The 15,164-nt window shown below is 46.6% G+C and overlaps 1 protein-coding gene across 1 annotated transcript in view; it reads right to left on the bottom strand.

The window, feature by feature from the left end:
* Nucleotides 1-7,839, bottom strand: part of LOC8033237 (uncharacterized family 31 glucosidase C1039.11c) — a 30,828-nt gene extending 22,989 nt beyond the window's left edge. The window contains exon 1 of the mRNA XM_029979914.4: nucleotides 7,423-7,839. Within this exon, the coding sequence (XP_029835774.3) occupies nucleotides 7,423-7,574 (152 nt within the window). The 5' untranslated portion in view covers nucleotides 7,575-7,839. The remainder of the gene's footprint in view (nucleotides 1-7,422) is intronic.
* Nucleotides 7,840-15,164: the final 7,325 nt, after the last annotated feature.

Here is a 15,164-nt window from a genome sequence, read left to right as displayed (position 1 = left end):
AGTATCTGAATGTAAAAGAACTTGTTGTTGGGCTAGTTGGTGTTGACTATCTGAGTGTTTTAGAACTGCAGAAAAAGAGCAAAAAGAAGAAAAGCGAGCCAGCCCGAACCCTTCCGAGCTCATATCCAGCCTGCCTAACTAATCCCTGGTTTTTGGGATTGAAGCAGAGAACCTTGAAGGGTTACAGAGATTTTGTCGGGGGGCCGGTAAGCCCATTAGCACTCGTGCGAGAAGGCCGTAAAAAGCGAGGAGGAAAATGGAGGAGAAAAGGGGAGGAGGAAAAAAAGAAAAGAGGAGGAATCTTCTGCCACGCTGAAGAAAATTTTGAGCCCCCGCCTTTAATGTTAGGAATTTTGGAAAGCCACCGCTGAAACACCCGATATTCACGTCGGAAGACATATTCTGAGTTAGCAACGATTCCGATCGAGCATGCTTATACGAAGTAAACCCTGAAATATAACCATTCGGAACACCTACTAGCACTAAACGGGAAAAAAAAAAAAAAAAAAAAAAATGGAATTAACAAAGTAAAAAGAAATAATGATTTCTTTTTGAAAAAAGAAAATAAAGTTGATTTAGTATTTGATATCAGCTTTTTATTTAACTCAGATTAATTTGATTTATATCATTAGCTCGAACAAATATAGTGATTTCTTTTTTATCCCAAAGTGTGCTTTTTAAGTATGACAGATTAATTTACCGATTCATCCGATCACTGATAAAGCGGATACAGGAATCACTGTTAGTTTAAAGTAGTTTTATTAACAACATTTGATTGATGTAAACTCGCCATATTAACACAAAAGTAGTGGTTTTTTATTTTAGTTCGTCAAAAAGCTTTCTTTGTTTTCTCTTTCGCATTTTGATACTCTTTCAATAGGACCAGTTGCTGCTTGTTGGGCAAGTTGGTACGGAAAATTTGAGAACACGGTAGCGCTTTTAGACACGGACGAGAGGGGAAGTCAGGGCAGAACAAAGCACTAACTTCAACTGTTTATTATTCAGAATGACATGGTCATAAACACTCTGCGCCGTCGCGCCGCTCAGTCAAAAACCCTGCCCTGCCGCTGTTCGCAAGAACTGATGTCTCTTTCTCCGCCAGATCAATCGAATTCTCCCCTCTCCTCAGTGTCTAAGAGCGCTACGGTGTTTACAAAATTTCAGTGGGACATTACTTCTTTTACAGCGGAGCTGTTAAGGTCTAGGTTCCCCAGGATAGTGTCCGGTATGTCGACACAAACCTGCCTGGACAGCTACCGCTATCTATAAGCGACGGCGGCAAGCACACAACCAATATGGTTTCCGCCGTCGCTCGTAGTTGGCGCCAACCTTTCCAGCTGTAATAGAAGAATGGATAGTTGGGCGCGTAGGAGGGAAGTCATCGTAGGAAGCAGCGCGAAAAACACACGACGACGAAGAAGAAGCACACAGTGAATCGAGCACAGCTCCGCTGGTCTTCCTTCTTCACGAGAGGGGAAAGGCTGAAGGATTTTATTTTTCTAGGTCTTGTTTCTTATTTCTTTCGCGTTCTGATTTGTTTTAGTGAACCGACGAAAGTAGTGTAAGGTAGAAAGAAAGCCCGACCCCCCGATTGCTCAGAAGGGCACTCCTTTTGCTCCTGTTCAGCCCGATAGAATTACTTATTCCTTGGTGATTGTTTAATTTAAATCAAAGAAATGCACACCGAAAGGAAGAATGAAATAATAAATAAATGATTAAAAAATCAGGAATATTTGTGCGGGAAAGGTTTGATTTAAATCACGATAGTAAAACAGGTCTGATAAAAATCAAAATTTAAATGATTGAATTCACGATTTAAACCATAATTGAATTTACGATTTCAACCATAATTAAATCGAAACAATCTTGATTTTAATTCTCAACCCTAGTACAATCGGTTCCTAGATAGGTCACATCTGTTACAAAATAAACCTTGCCTAAAAAAAAAAAAAAAAAAAAAAAAAAACATTTTCCGAATCGCTTAAATGATTCTTGCGGCTTAAATATTGTACCGTAGTGTCACATCAATTTCTTATCCTTGCTTGGATAATACCTGAATAGGAAAAGTATGTCACAAATTACCCCCCCCCCCAAAAAAAAAAAAAAAAAAAAAAAAAATAGCGCAATTTTTACGTTGTCAGACACGTCCTCCATCGATGTCGTCGTCTCAAATTTCGGTTTCGCAAGTGCTTGTTTTTTTTTTCTTTTTCTTGGCAAACCTCATTTTGACTTGGACACATCCGTCCCATCCTATCACTTCTTTGTGGCAAATCCATTGAGAAATAAAATCAGTCAGCCTTATTCCAGAAACAGACCTGTATTTTCTTACGCTAAAGATAGTACGGACTCCAGCGCCAGCGGTAATTCCCGTCTTTTCCTGCTGGGCAGAACTAAAGCCCCTTGATCTGTTTGCCACAGTCATGGTTCTGAAATGGGACCTTTTAAGCAGTACGGCGTTAGGAGACCATCGCGGTATCCTTCTGCTCCGTTGTGAACTGTCTTGGCAAACAGGATCAACGGAAAGGCAACTTTTCGCATTTTCCGTCAAACACGTTAGGGAAAAAAAAAAAAAAAACTGGTGACAACGGACAGCATTGGTTCTTTCGATCAAAAAGGCGCTACTCTAAAGCGTAGTTTTTCAGTGCCTCTATAGGTTAATAGCGAGTTTTAGAATAAGGGGCCCCAGAGCTTTGGGTACCGCAAGCAGCTTGGGGCATCCCAGTGCCCATGCTCAGAAGTTCTGCGCATGCGCACTGGGACGCCCCAAGCTGTTTGGGGCACCCAAAGCTCTAGGGCCCGCTATTCTAAAACTCTCTAATACGCCTTTTTCAAGAGTGTGCCCCCTCCAGCAGTCGGTCCGAGCCCGCCGTATTTTGGGCATGCACCTTGTGCATGCGTTGGATTGGATACGAGTACGGCGTCAGCCTTCGGCGCGTACTCGGGTGCAAATCTATTCGACACGGGTTGTGCGTCAGCGCTCGCCCCAACTCGGTCAATTACACGTTTCGCGCATGAAACAATGCCCAAGATAAGGCGGATGCCTGCGTTTATTGCATGGACTTATGAAAGGGGTCTGTTTCTTTTGCTTAGAGGTTTTGAAACTCGTAAGCAACGGGTCTGGACATCCGATCCCTGGGCAATGGGGCGTTTTTTTTTTTTTTCGAATGGAAAACTTGAATTGTGCACATCAGAGTTCGATGGACAGGTGTCTAAACTCAAGGTTCGGGAATGCGGGAAGTTCCCTTTGCGACATCGCGCGCGCACGAGTATAACTGGCGGAAGCCAAAAGTATGATTCATCCTTTCTCCCTTCTACCTAAGGAAAACATTTTTTTTTAAATAAAATTGCTTTTGCGGATTATGCACAGGGTACGGATTTGAAAAATACGGTACATTAAAAATATGCAAATTTGTTACTTTGATGCAAAAAAAAAAAAAAAAAAAAGATTAGTACCTTCCAGTGGGTTGCCATATATTTTCATTATTGGAGGTATGCTTTCAATGTAGGGTATGTACTCCTAAGCCGCGATCACGCTGGTAATATGTCATACAAAAGACAGTCTACTGACACTGTCTGTTACATGTGTCTTTTGTATGACGGTTACATTGGTCATACAAAAACAGTCTGGAAATATCTTCGAAACATACAAATGTATAAAGCAAACTTGCTTGGAACATGTCTGAAGGTAACGTACTCTTTCGGACATTCAGTCTGGCCACTTTCATCATCGTCATCATCTTAAAAATGGTATATGCGCCGTATACTAATAACCGGTTACTGCTGACTGATGAGGGGAAAAAGTGGAAGATGCTCTTAAGCTGATGATTCGAGGCATATACATCCGAGACGTTAGCACGATCCGAACCGGGAATTGAATGCAATGTGTAGGCGTTCATTTCTAACTCGGGCTTAGTCAATCTGTCAGTAGCACGCAATCGGCTTCAAAGCGCCTATCGAGGCGTTTATCAAGGCGTCTATGTGGGTTAACGTTTCGTTCTGACCAACGTTCGTTCTGACTGATTGCATCTTTGTGATCATCGACCCTGAAAACGATCGAGAAAGAACTGTATAGTGAAGTCCACATTCGCGTTCGCCGCCGACTTGCAAAAGTGACGGTGCCCGAAAGAATGCTGTAGACTATAGGTTCATTGTCGCCGTTAGTACGACAAAAATCAAACTGTTATTTGAGCCGCCATGCAGATGGCACTGAATTTCGGAAAGGGTCTATTCTGTCATCATGCCTATGGTGAACACCGTGTCTCTTGTATCATATAAAACTGACCAGTGTGATGACTTTAGGAACACGCTCTGCGGCTGCCGTCGTCAAAGTTCGGCAACTATGGTGTACACATTCGGGGATGACTCATACTCCTGGTTACTAGCTTAGGTGGCGCAAGCTACCGCTCGTTATAGAGGGTGCAGCCATTAGCATCAGAGCCTGATTAGCATCCATCCGTCCATCCAGTATATATTCTATTGGTAAACTGGAGTATACACTTTCCGAAGTACCTCTGTTTCATCAAAGTACGAAATCGACGTACTCTTGGCGCGCTGCTTCTTTTTGCCGAGGGACACGGGTCGCCATTTAATAAGGCGAACTAAACTGCTCCGCCGTCTACTATCCTGCTCCACCCATGCAGCAAATTATCCTGAAGGAGGAGATTGCCCGTCAAAGCGAGCTTACGATGAAGATGAATGCCTGTTGCCTAACATGCTGTCTCTTTCGGTAACCATATATAGTTTTTGAGCGGCTGGGCGGCCAACAATTAAGCCGAGGGGACATTGCTCACTAGTTATGCGCGTCATGCAAAACACAGGGCGTTCGCTGCAAACACGATGGCGGATTTTTCTGCGGACCATGTCCGAAGCGCGCTTGCTTCATATACGTATATGCATGCTTCGAACATGTTTGTAGACAGTCTTTTGTATGACCAATATAACAAAACCATCATACAAAGTAAAAAAATAAAAGTGACTCAGTCAGTGTTTGCAGACATTTTTCTGTACGATGTATTCGCAGTATGACTGCGGGCTCTGAGACGTTCCTCACAGAATTATCAAACACACGCGACAAACGACGCTTGTCTGATCGCTACACCAATTAGCAGCCCCCCCCCCCCTCCCCCCCCCCCTCCCCCCACTCCCCAACACGAAAAAACAAAACAATAACAAAAAAGAGACTCATACATTTACGTAGTTTGGGAACAAGTTTGTGAACAACTGCTCGAGGAGTCACCAAAAATACAAAAACAAAACTAGTTTCATTTTGTCGTACGTGGTGCCTGGAACGCGTCTCCGACTGGTGTGTTTATACCGCGTTCTAAAAAGTTAGAAAACATGATTGCGCTTTGAAGACAGGGACATAGGAAGAACAGACACCACAGAGCGCTAGTAGCAAACAGACACTACAGTAACGCTCTGTTGTGTCTGTTCTTCTCCTATGTCCCTGTCTTCAAAGCGCAATCATGTTTTCTAACGCACCAGAACAACTTGCCCAACAATCAGCACTTGTCATTCTTAAAAGTGGTCACTAGATTCCCGCCTGATGACGTCATGCAAGTGTTCATGGCGGCATTCCTGGCGGTGTCACAGCAGCAGTGATGCAGAGATGGCAGTAATTCCATTACTGTAATGAAATTACTTTTTGCTGTAATGCGTAATGTAATGAATTACTTTTCTACACTGGTAATTTAGTAATGTAATGAATTACTTTCAGGCAGTAATTTTGAGACAATTACTCAATACTTTCGTAATTACTTTCTTTCGAGGCCCATCTGAGGACGAAATCTGTGACGCGGGAGTCGAGAGAGAGAGAGACAAGCACACAGAGAGAAGGGGTCGAAAGGCAATGCGGACAAAGAAAAGCTTTCGAGTGAAGACGCAGCTGGAAGGCCATGCTTGCTTCACGAAACTCCAGGCAGGACGGATTCACGGCGAAAAGTAACCGGGAACTGTTCCAGGCTACAGTGTGGTGGAGCGCACGTCACTACGAAGATCAACACATTTTAAAACCTTTGACGAGGAGTCAGGAGTTCATCTTAAATTTCTTGCCAAGGATCCAAAACTTCTCGTAAGTTGCCTGGTCCGTCGTAGGTAAAAGTGATTTTTGTGTGCTCCATTCACCCCTAAAATGACAGTGCGGTGGAGGCTACGCGCATAGAGCAAATTCAGGTGATGACAGCAATACCGTTGACTGGTTTGACGAGCGCGTAGCTACCAACGCACTATCAGCTTAGGGGTGAACGGAATTTAGGAATATAGTAGAAAACAACAAAAAGCGAGCAAAGCAGGCTCACGTTAAGAAGTTAAGTCAGGGAAAAGCAAACGCGCAGGTATAGCCGCTGATTCGTTGGCGAAGGACGCATTTCTGGAGGCGCCCGCCACCTATTTCTTTCTCTGGTGGCGTTTCTTCCCAAAAGAACATCCGTCCCCCCTGCGAAACTACGCGCGACAATTCCCGCTCTCCCGTTGTTAGGGGACAACATTCCTCGAGAAGATTGTCCGAGAATACGTCGACCAGTGTGTTCTTGAGAGAAAACAATTCGACTGCGTCTGGGTTAGAGGATAGAAGTTTTTGCACATTTCCTCAACCTTGTGCGAAATGGATTCGGGAGCGGTGGATCCCGTTTTCCAAAGGCCACATATGGGGCAGTTCAGCACACCTCACAACAGTCGTTACACGATAATGTAAGAATGAGCTGCCATGGCCGGACCAACCAAAGTGGAGGACTTCTCCGAAATCAGGAGACCACAATCACATTAGCCAATAATCGATCAACTTCACCGTTGTATGCACGGCAAAACCGGTGAGCTCTCTCTCTTAGTCCTATAGCTTAAGAAGCGCTACATTATGTTTAACACTTCCATTATCACGGGCACGAATTACTGCCTGAAGAAATTTAAAAGTAATTTCGAAGCAATTTCATTACTTTTCAAAAGTTATTGTAATGTGATGTAATTATTTTTGTCTAGGGTAATTTGTATTGTAATTTAATTATATTTGCGTATTTTCGAAGAGGGTAATTGATAATGTAATTTAATTACAATTGCGTATTTGCGAGGAAAGTAATTAGTAATGTAATTTTGTCATGGGCTGTCAGCTTGACAGTCCACGGCTGCTTCAGCAGCTGGGAGCCCGCGACGACAGCGACACTCGCAATCGCGCGAACTTTTTTATTATTCTTTTTTCTTACCGAAACTTTTATAGCTTAAACCGCCGGGATCGAGACAATCCGATAACACGACAGAGCGGCCCGTGGCTTCTGTGAGGTCGTTTGTTGCCACTTCGGGTCTTCTTTTGTCGCAAGGGCGGGGTGTCGCAAGGGTGGAACGCGTCTGCTACACACCATGTCGCAGACGCGTTCCAGGGCCTTTAGTTTTCTGCGGGCGAACAAAAATACAAAAAATGGGCTTCGGGCTCACCTCAGCTCGTTCCCACACCGCTGCTCGGAGCTAGTCCAGTTTGGCAGCACGTAAAACTGCATGAGGAGCGGCAGACCCGCCGCACACACCATGCACAGCACCAACACTCCTGAAACCACAGCCACATGCCTGCGCAGCTCACTGTCGGCCATTTGCGAGCCGGGCGCCGGGCTTCGAAGGATTCTTGGATCTTCTATGGTGTCATGGTGTTTTTCCGCACCAGGAATCCCGATGTGCTACCGTGCCATCTTCTTTTGGCTTTCCCCGCGTAACCAACAGCATAGGGCGTGACGAGGATTGACCAACAAGGGTGGCTCGAAGGACAGGAACATCCACGAAGCCTTCCCCTGAGATAGGGCTAGCCTCTGGGCGGAGGGGCACGCCGGTGGCCGCTCTAGCGCCAATAGGAGAGGTTCTGTCCGATAAGGGCCGAGGGATAATAACGATACGTTGCGACAACAGTGATAAGGGGTGCCGTAGGTGTTCTCGGCCGCCGGACGTCGGCTTGCGGCCCCCGGCTTAGGAAAGCTCGTGCAACAGCTTCTGGATAAGAAGGCCGCTACGTTGGACTACTGACGTCACCTACCGAAGGCCAGCGTTCGGCTGGGACTTCTGTTCAGTCGGTGAGAAGAGCCCCAGCTGCACGCTGATGCTGCACTCGTGACCAATCCTGTGTTTGGCATCTCGTAGATGACGTAGAAGCTCCATCACGGCGTCCTTGTCTGTGAGAGTCTTTCCTAACATCTCCCGGCTTTATTAATATATTTTTTTTTGACGAGAACGAGTTCCGGTTTTATGGGAATGGTGTGGTGGTGACTGTGTAGGATCATTCTGTAATCCCAAGTATTTAGCTGAAAAAAGAAAGGCGCGGAACCAATGTAAGTTGCTGAACAACTTGAAGAGAACCATCCTGGAAAGTCGCAGATTAGCTACCACCGTTGAAATTTCATAGCCCCCCCCCCCCCCAACCTTGCTCAGAAACTCTTCAGTAAAGCGCCGCTCGCCAGTCCACCTGGTCCAAGAAGGTTTTGACCGCGTGTGCTGGTGATAAAGAAACTAAACGCGCTACTACGAGGCCTGCATTTCTTTTTGCTTTATTGCCTGCTAACCTTTCTAAATGCAACGCAATACTGCAGGTGAATCAACGCAAAACGGATGTTAAGCAGGATGTATACTTTCCTCTTGCAACGCGCTCTCTCTCGAACGAATACTTACCATCAAAGGGATAACTTTATACGTATGAACGCTTTGCAATCGCGCCAGATTGCAGCCATCATTGCTGACCTTTTCTTATCTTGCCGAGAGGCCGAGCCACTGAAGCGGGCGTTGACGAGCCTTCAGAAAGGACGCTGCTAGGGAGAAGAATGTAGAAACAAAGATGGCAATTAACCTGTCCCGCTGTGGTAATGATGAAGTAAAGTAAGCGGAATAAGAGGAAACAAAACGGGAAGGTCGGTTATGGCGGCGTCCATGCACAGCTGCTGGAAAGCGTCTATATTGGGAAACCTCCAGTGACCATTCTTGCTCGTGCTGGTCTGACGACGTCACGTGGCATCACGGCGTCGCCAGACACCGCAGGGTCACGTGGCGCCACGTGACGTCATGATGTCATGTGACGCAACAATTTCCGCGATGAATTTAGCGGGAAGAAATCTCCGGTAAATTCGGATAGAAAGTGCTGCTCGCTCAAAAATTCCGCCAAGTGCGCCTCCATTGCATTGCACCTCCATGGCATTTAACGAAATGTTTAAAGACCGACGACCAGTTCGCGCTTTTCACTTTTCCCCCGCTCCCTCCTCTCCCCCCTTCTACCCTGTCCACCGTTGCCTGTTTCCTCCTCCCCCATGGTGAGGAGGAGGATCTTCTGCCTTGCAGAATCTCGAGTCTGGTCGTCGGCCTTTAAGCCAAGAGCTTTTTTTTTTTTTTCTTTTCTCTTTCTTTTTTTTAAAGAGCGAACATTTTATTTGTTTTATTATGCGAAAAAGCGGCGTCGTTGTTTCCGAAAGATGGTCACACCAATACGTCATCAAGCACGCGCCTCAGAAATAAAACAGAAAGAAAAGCACAGCAACGCGGATGCTTCGTCGAGGAAGCCGTCATGAAGCCCGCGGGGTTTGCCGCGCCTGTGCACTGGGACGTGGCGCGCTGCTGGGAGGAATGCGCTGCGTGTAGTGGCTCTAAACTCGTCAAACACAAAGTTGGAGCCGAAGTTCACGGAGCGCACCGATTGGAATGTCCCGGCGATGACTTCGCGCTTTTTTCGCCGGCGTCCAACCGGCGCGCTCCGCTAACTTTCGGCTCCAACTTTGTGTTTGACGAGTCTAGGAGCCTAGGAATGATTTCACATTTCTACACATAAGCAGTCTTAAGTGTCTCTGCTGAATTTATTATTATGTCTTTAAGCTACACCATAACTTATTTATTGTTCTCCCTCCCTCTTCTTCTGTTCCTGCCTCCTCACATTCTATCTCATATTTCCTCGCTATTTTTTTCCTGGTTCTAACAAAAAACATTAACAAAGTAATTTCCGAATTCTGGAAACACGCAAAGGTGAGGAACCGCGTGACGATGCACTTTTGGCAGTGCTTGATTGGCTACAGCAGACCGTAACCCACGCCATGTTCCTAAAACCAATATCGTCGTGAAGGTTTTGGGGCGCCGCCAAGATTGGCTTTATGTTCCGTATGTGCGCAGCGTGAAGTATAGAACACTCTGAGACATCTGGAGCGACTGCTCTCCCGCAAAGCAGCTGGGAGAGTCAATCGCTGGAATCTACGGAGGGAGGTCGGCCAATCACGAGACTGATAACTATAAAGAGAAAGAAAAGGCTGTCCGCGATATGGCAATGAACATGACGTTTCACCGTGCTCAGTGCTTTCAACGAAGACCGCATTTCTTTTCTTTGGGTCTATACCTATTATCAGCCCGTCATTCATTAAGCGCCCTCCGCAGATTGCAGAGATTGGTTCTCCCAAACGTGTTGCGGGAGATTTCTTGGGGCGTATAGACCTTTCCAGCGCTTATCACCCAGGCGAAAAATGCTGAGTCACTGGCTGTGAACGCATGCGTGACGTGTCGTATTTCGTCGAAGAGAACTAGTGCGTACGCTCAGGACACATTCCACAGCCCAGCAGACCAAGATGGCAGCGCGCAGAAAGCGATTATTGAAAAGGTCTATAGTTTGTTCCAACATACTATATAAGAACAACCGAGTGATGTCGAAAGCAGTGCACCACGCAGTAGCGATTACACGACCGCAGGCTGGTTCAAAGACCGACCATATCGAAACCGACAGAGGCGGAGTTTGTGATCAGAGGGCTGTGGACAGAGTTGATAAGCCGCAGTTACGCGGTTTATTTCCGTTGTTCTTGTAGCCGATGTATATTTGGAAAAGGAAATAGAGGCAATCGTGGGTGTAGGTTCAAAGACCCGTCTGTCACTGCCTCGGGCTTATACCCGGCTTTTATTTACCCGTTGAGGCGATAACTGTTGTGACTCGCTGGTGGTGATCGGATGTTTCGGTGGGGACTTCTCATGGTTTGTATCCGTGATGTCACTGCAAGGATTATCACTTGCGAACAAGGTCGATGACATGCACTACGCGTTGAGGTGATAACTTCTGTGACTCCATATTGGTGACCGGACCTTTCGGTGGCGTCTTCGTATGGTTTGTATCCGTGATGTCACTGCTAGGATTATCAGTTGCGAACGACAAGGTCGATGGCCTGCACTACGCGTTGAGGCGATAACTGCTGTGACTCCCTATTGGTGACTGCATGTTTCGGTGCCGTCTTCTTATGGTTTGTATCCGTGATGTCACTGCTAGAATTATCAGCTGCGAACGACATGGTCGATGGCATGCACTAAGAGTTGAGGCGATTACTGCTGTGACTTGCTATTGGTGACCGGATGTCTCGGTGGCGTCTTCTTATGGTTTGTATCTGTGATGTCACTACACGGAATATCAGATGCGAACGGCAATATCGATGGCATGCACTACGAGTTGAGGCGATAACTGCTGTGACTTGCTATTGGTGGCCGAATGTTTCGGTGGCACCTTCTTATGGTTGGTATCCATGATGTCACTTCTAGGATTATCAGATGCGAACGACAAGGTCATCGGCATCCACTACGCGTTGAGGCGATAACTTCTGTGACTCCCTATTGGTGACCGCATGTTTCGGTGGCGTCTTCTTATGATTTGTATCCGTGATGTCACTGAAAGAATTATCAGTCGCGAACGACATAGTCGATGGCATGCTCTAAGAGTTGAGGCGATTACTGCTGTGACTTGCTATTGGTGACCGGATGTTTCGGTAGCGTCTTCTAATGGTTTGTATCTGTGATGTCACTACACGGATTATCAGTTGCGAACGGCAATATCGATGGCATGCACTACGAGTTGAGGCGATAACTGCTGTGACTTGCTATTGGTGGGCGAATGTTTCGGTGGCACCTTCTTATGGTTGGTATCCATCATGTCACTGCTAGGATTATCAGTTGCGAACGACAAGGTCGTCGGCATACACTACGCGTTGAGGCGATAACTGCTGTGATTCCCTATTGGTGACCGCATGTTTCGGTGGCGTCTTCTTATGGTTTGTATCCGTGATGTCACTGCTACAATTATCAGTTTGGAACGACAAGGTCGATGGCAAACACTAATTGTTGAGGCGATTACTGCTGTGACTTGCTATTGGTGACCGGATGTTTCGGTGGCGTCTTCTTATGGTTTGTATCCGTGATGTCACTACACGGATTATCAGTTGCAAACGGCAATATCGATGGCATGCACTACGAGTTGAGGCGATAACTGCTGTGACTTGCTATTGGTGGCCGAATGTTTCGGTGGCACCTTCTTATGGTTGGTATCCATGATGTCACTGCTAGGATTATCAGTTGCGAACGACAAGGTCGATGGCATGCACTACGCGTTGGGGCGATAACTGCTGTGACTCCCTATTGGTGACAGGATGTTTCGGTGGCGTCTTCTTATGGTTTGTATCCGTGATGTAACACTGCTAGGATTATCAGTTGCGAACGGCAATATCGCTGGCATGCACTACGCGTTGAGGCGATAACTGCTGTGACTCCCTATTGGTGACCGCATGTTTCGGTGGCGTCTTCTTATGGTTTGTATCCGTGATGTCACTGCTAGAATTATCAGTTGGGAACGACAAGGTCGATGGCATACACTAATTGTTGAGGCGATTACTGCTGTGACTTGCTATTGGTGACCGGATGTTTCGGTGGCGTCTTCTTATGGTTTGTATCCGTGATGTCACTACACGAATTATCAGTTGCGAACGGCAAGGTCGGTGGCATGCACTACGCGTTGGGGCGATAACTGCTGCGACTCCCTATTGGTGACAGGATGTTTCGGTGGCGTCTTCTTATTGTTTGTATCCGTGATGTGCCACTGCTAGGATTATCAGTAGCGAACTGCAATATCGATGGCATGCACTACGAGTTGAGGCGATAACTGCTGTGACTTGCTATTGGTGGCCGAATGTTTCGGTGGCACCTTCTTATGGTTAAATCCATGATGTCACTGCTAGGATTATCAGTGGCGAACGACAAGGTCGTCGGCATACACTACGCGTTGAATCGATAACTGCTGTGACTCCCTATTGGTGACAGGATGTTTCGGTGGCGTCTTCTTATGGTTTGTATCCGTGATGTCACTGCTAGAATTATCAGTTGGGAACGACAAGGTCGATGGCATACACTAATTGTTGAGGCGATTACTGCTGTGACTTGCTATTGGTGACCGGATGTTTCGGTGGCGTCTTCTTATGGTTTGTATCCGTGATGTCACTACACGAATTATCAGTTGCGAACGGCAAGGTCGGTGGCATGCACTACGCGTTGGGGCGATAACTGCTGCGACTCCCTATTGGTGACAGGATGTTTCGGTGGCGTCTTCTTATTGTTTGTATCCGTGATGTGCCACTGCTAGGATTATCAGTAGCGAACTGCAATATCGATGGCATGCACTACGAGTTGAGGCGATAACTGCTGTGACTTGCTATTGGTGGCCGAATGTTTCGGTGGCACCTTCTTATGGTTAAATCCATGATGACACTGCTAGGATTATCAGATGCGAGCGACAAGGTCGTCGGCATACACTACGCGTTGAGTCGATAACTTCTGTGACTCCCTATTGGTGACCGCATGTTTCGGTGGCGTCTTCTTGTGATTTGTATCCGTGATGTCACTGAAAGAATTATCAGTCGCGAACGACATGGTCGATGGCATGCTCTAAGAGCTGAGGCGATTACTGCTGTGACTTGCTATTGGTGACCGGATGTTTCGGTGGCGTCTTCTAATGGTTTGTATCTGTGATGTCACTACACGGATTATCAGTTGCGAACGGTAATATAGATGGCATGCACTACGAGTTGAGGCGATAACTGCTGTGACTTGCTATTGGTGGCCGAATGTTTCGGTGGCACCTTCTTACGGTTGGTATCCGTGATGTCACTGCTAGAATTATCAGTTTTGAACGACAAGGTCGATGGCATACACTACGCGTTGACACGATTACTGCTGTGACTTGCTATTGGCGGCCGAATGTTTCGGTGACACCTTCTGATGGTTGATATCCATGATGTCACTGCTAGGATTATCAGTTGCGAACGACAAGGTCGTCGGCATACACTACGCGTTGAGGCGATAACTGCTGGGACTCCCTATTGGTGACCGCATGTTTCGGTGGCGTCTTCTTATGGTTTGTATCCGTGATGTCGCTGCTAGAATTATCAGTTGCGAACGACATGGTCGATGGCATACACTAATTGTTGAGGCGATTACTGCTGTGACTTGCTATTGGTGACCGGATGTTTCGGTTGCGTCTTCTTATGGTTTGTATCCGTGATGTCACTACACGGATTATCAGTTGCGAACGGCAATATCGATGGCATGCACTACGAGTTGAGGCGATAAGTGCTGTGACTTGCTATTGGTGGCCGAATGTTTCGGAGGTACCTTCTTATGGTTAAATCCATGATGTCACTGCTAGGATTATCAGTTGCGAACGGCAAGGTGGATGGCATGCAGTACGCGTTGGGGCGATAACTGCTTTGACTCCCTATTGGTGACAGGATGTTTCGGTGGCATCTTCTAATGGTTTGTATCCGTGATGTCACTGCTAGGATTATCAGTTGCAAACGACATGGTCGATGGCATGCACTACGAGTAGAGGCGATTACTGCTGTGACTTCCTAATGGTGACCGAATGTTTCGGTGGCACCTTCTTATGGTTGGTATCCACGATGTCACTGCAAGGAGTATCACTTGCGAACGGCAATATCGATGGCATGCACTACGAGTTGAGGCGATAACTGCTGTGACTCACTATTTGTGGCAGAATGTTTCGGTGGCACCTTCTTATGGTTTGTATCCATGATGTCACTGCTAGGATTATCAGTTGCGAATGGCAAGGTCGTCGGCATACTCTACGTGTTGAGGTGATAACTTCTGTGACTCCCCTATTGGTGTCTGGATATTTCGGTGGCGTCTTCTTTTGTTTTGTATCCGTGATGTCTCTGCTAGGATTATCAGTTGCGAACGACAAGGTCGATGGCATACACCACGCGTTGAGGCGATAACTGCTGTGACTCCCTATTGGTGACCGGATGTTTCGGTGGCGTCTTCTTATGGTTTGTATCCGTGATGTCACTGCTAGGATTATCAGTTGCGAACGGCAATATCGATGGCATGCACTACGAGTTGAGGCGAAA

Source organism: Ixodes scapularis, unplaced genomic scaffold, assembly GCF_016920785.2.
Source record: "Ixodes scapularis isolate PalLabHiFi unplaced genomic scaffold, ASM1692078v2 PGA_scaffold11__112_contigs__length_91849675, whole genome shotgun sequence".
In the NCBI taxonomy this organism is placed as follows: Eukaryota; Metazoa; Arthropoda; class Arachnida; order Ixodida; family Ixodidae; genus Ixodes; species Ixodes scapularis.
The sequence above is the reverse complement of the archived record's forward strand: the minus strand, read 5'-3'. Positions and strand labels throughout refer to the sequence as shown.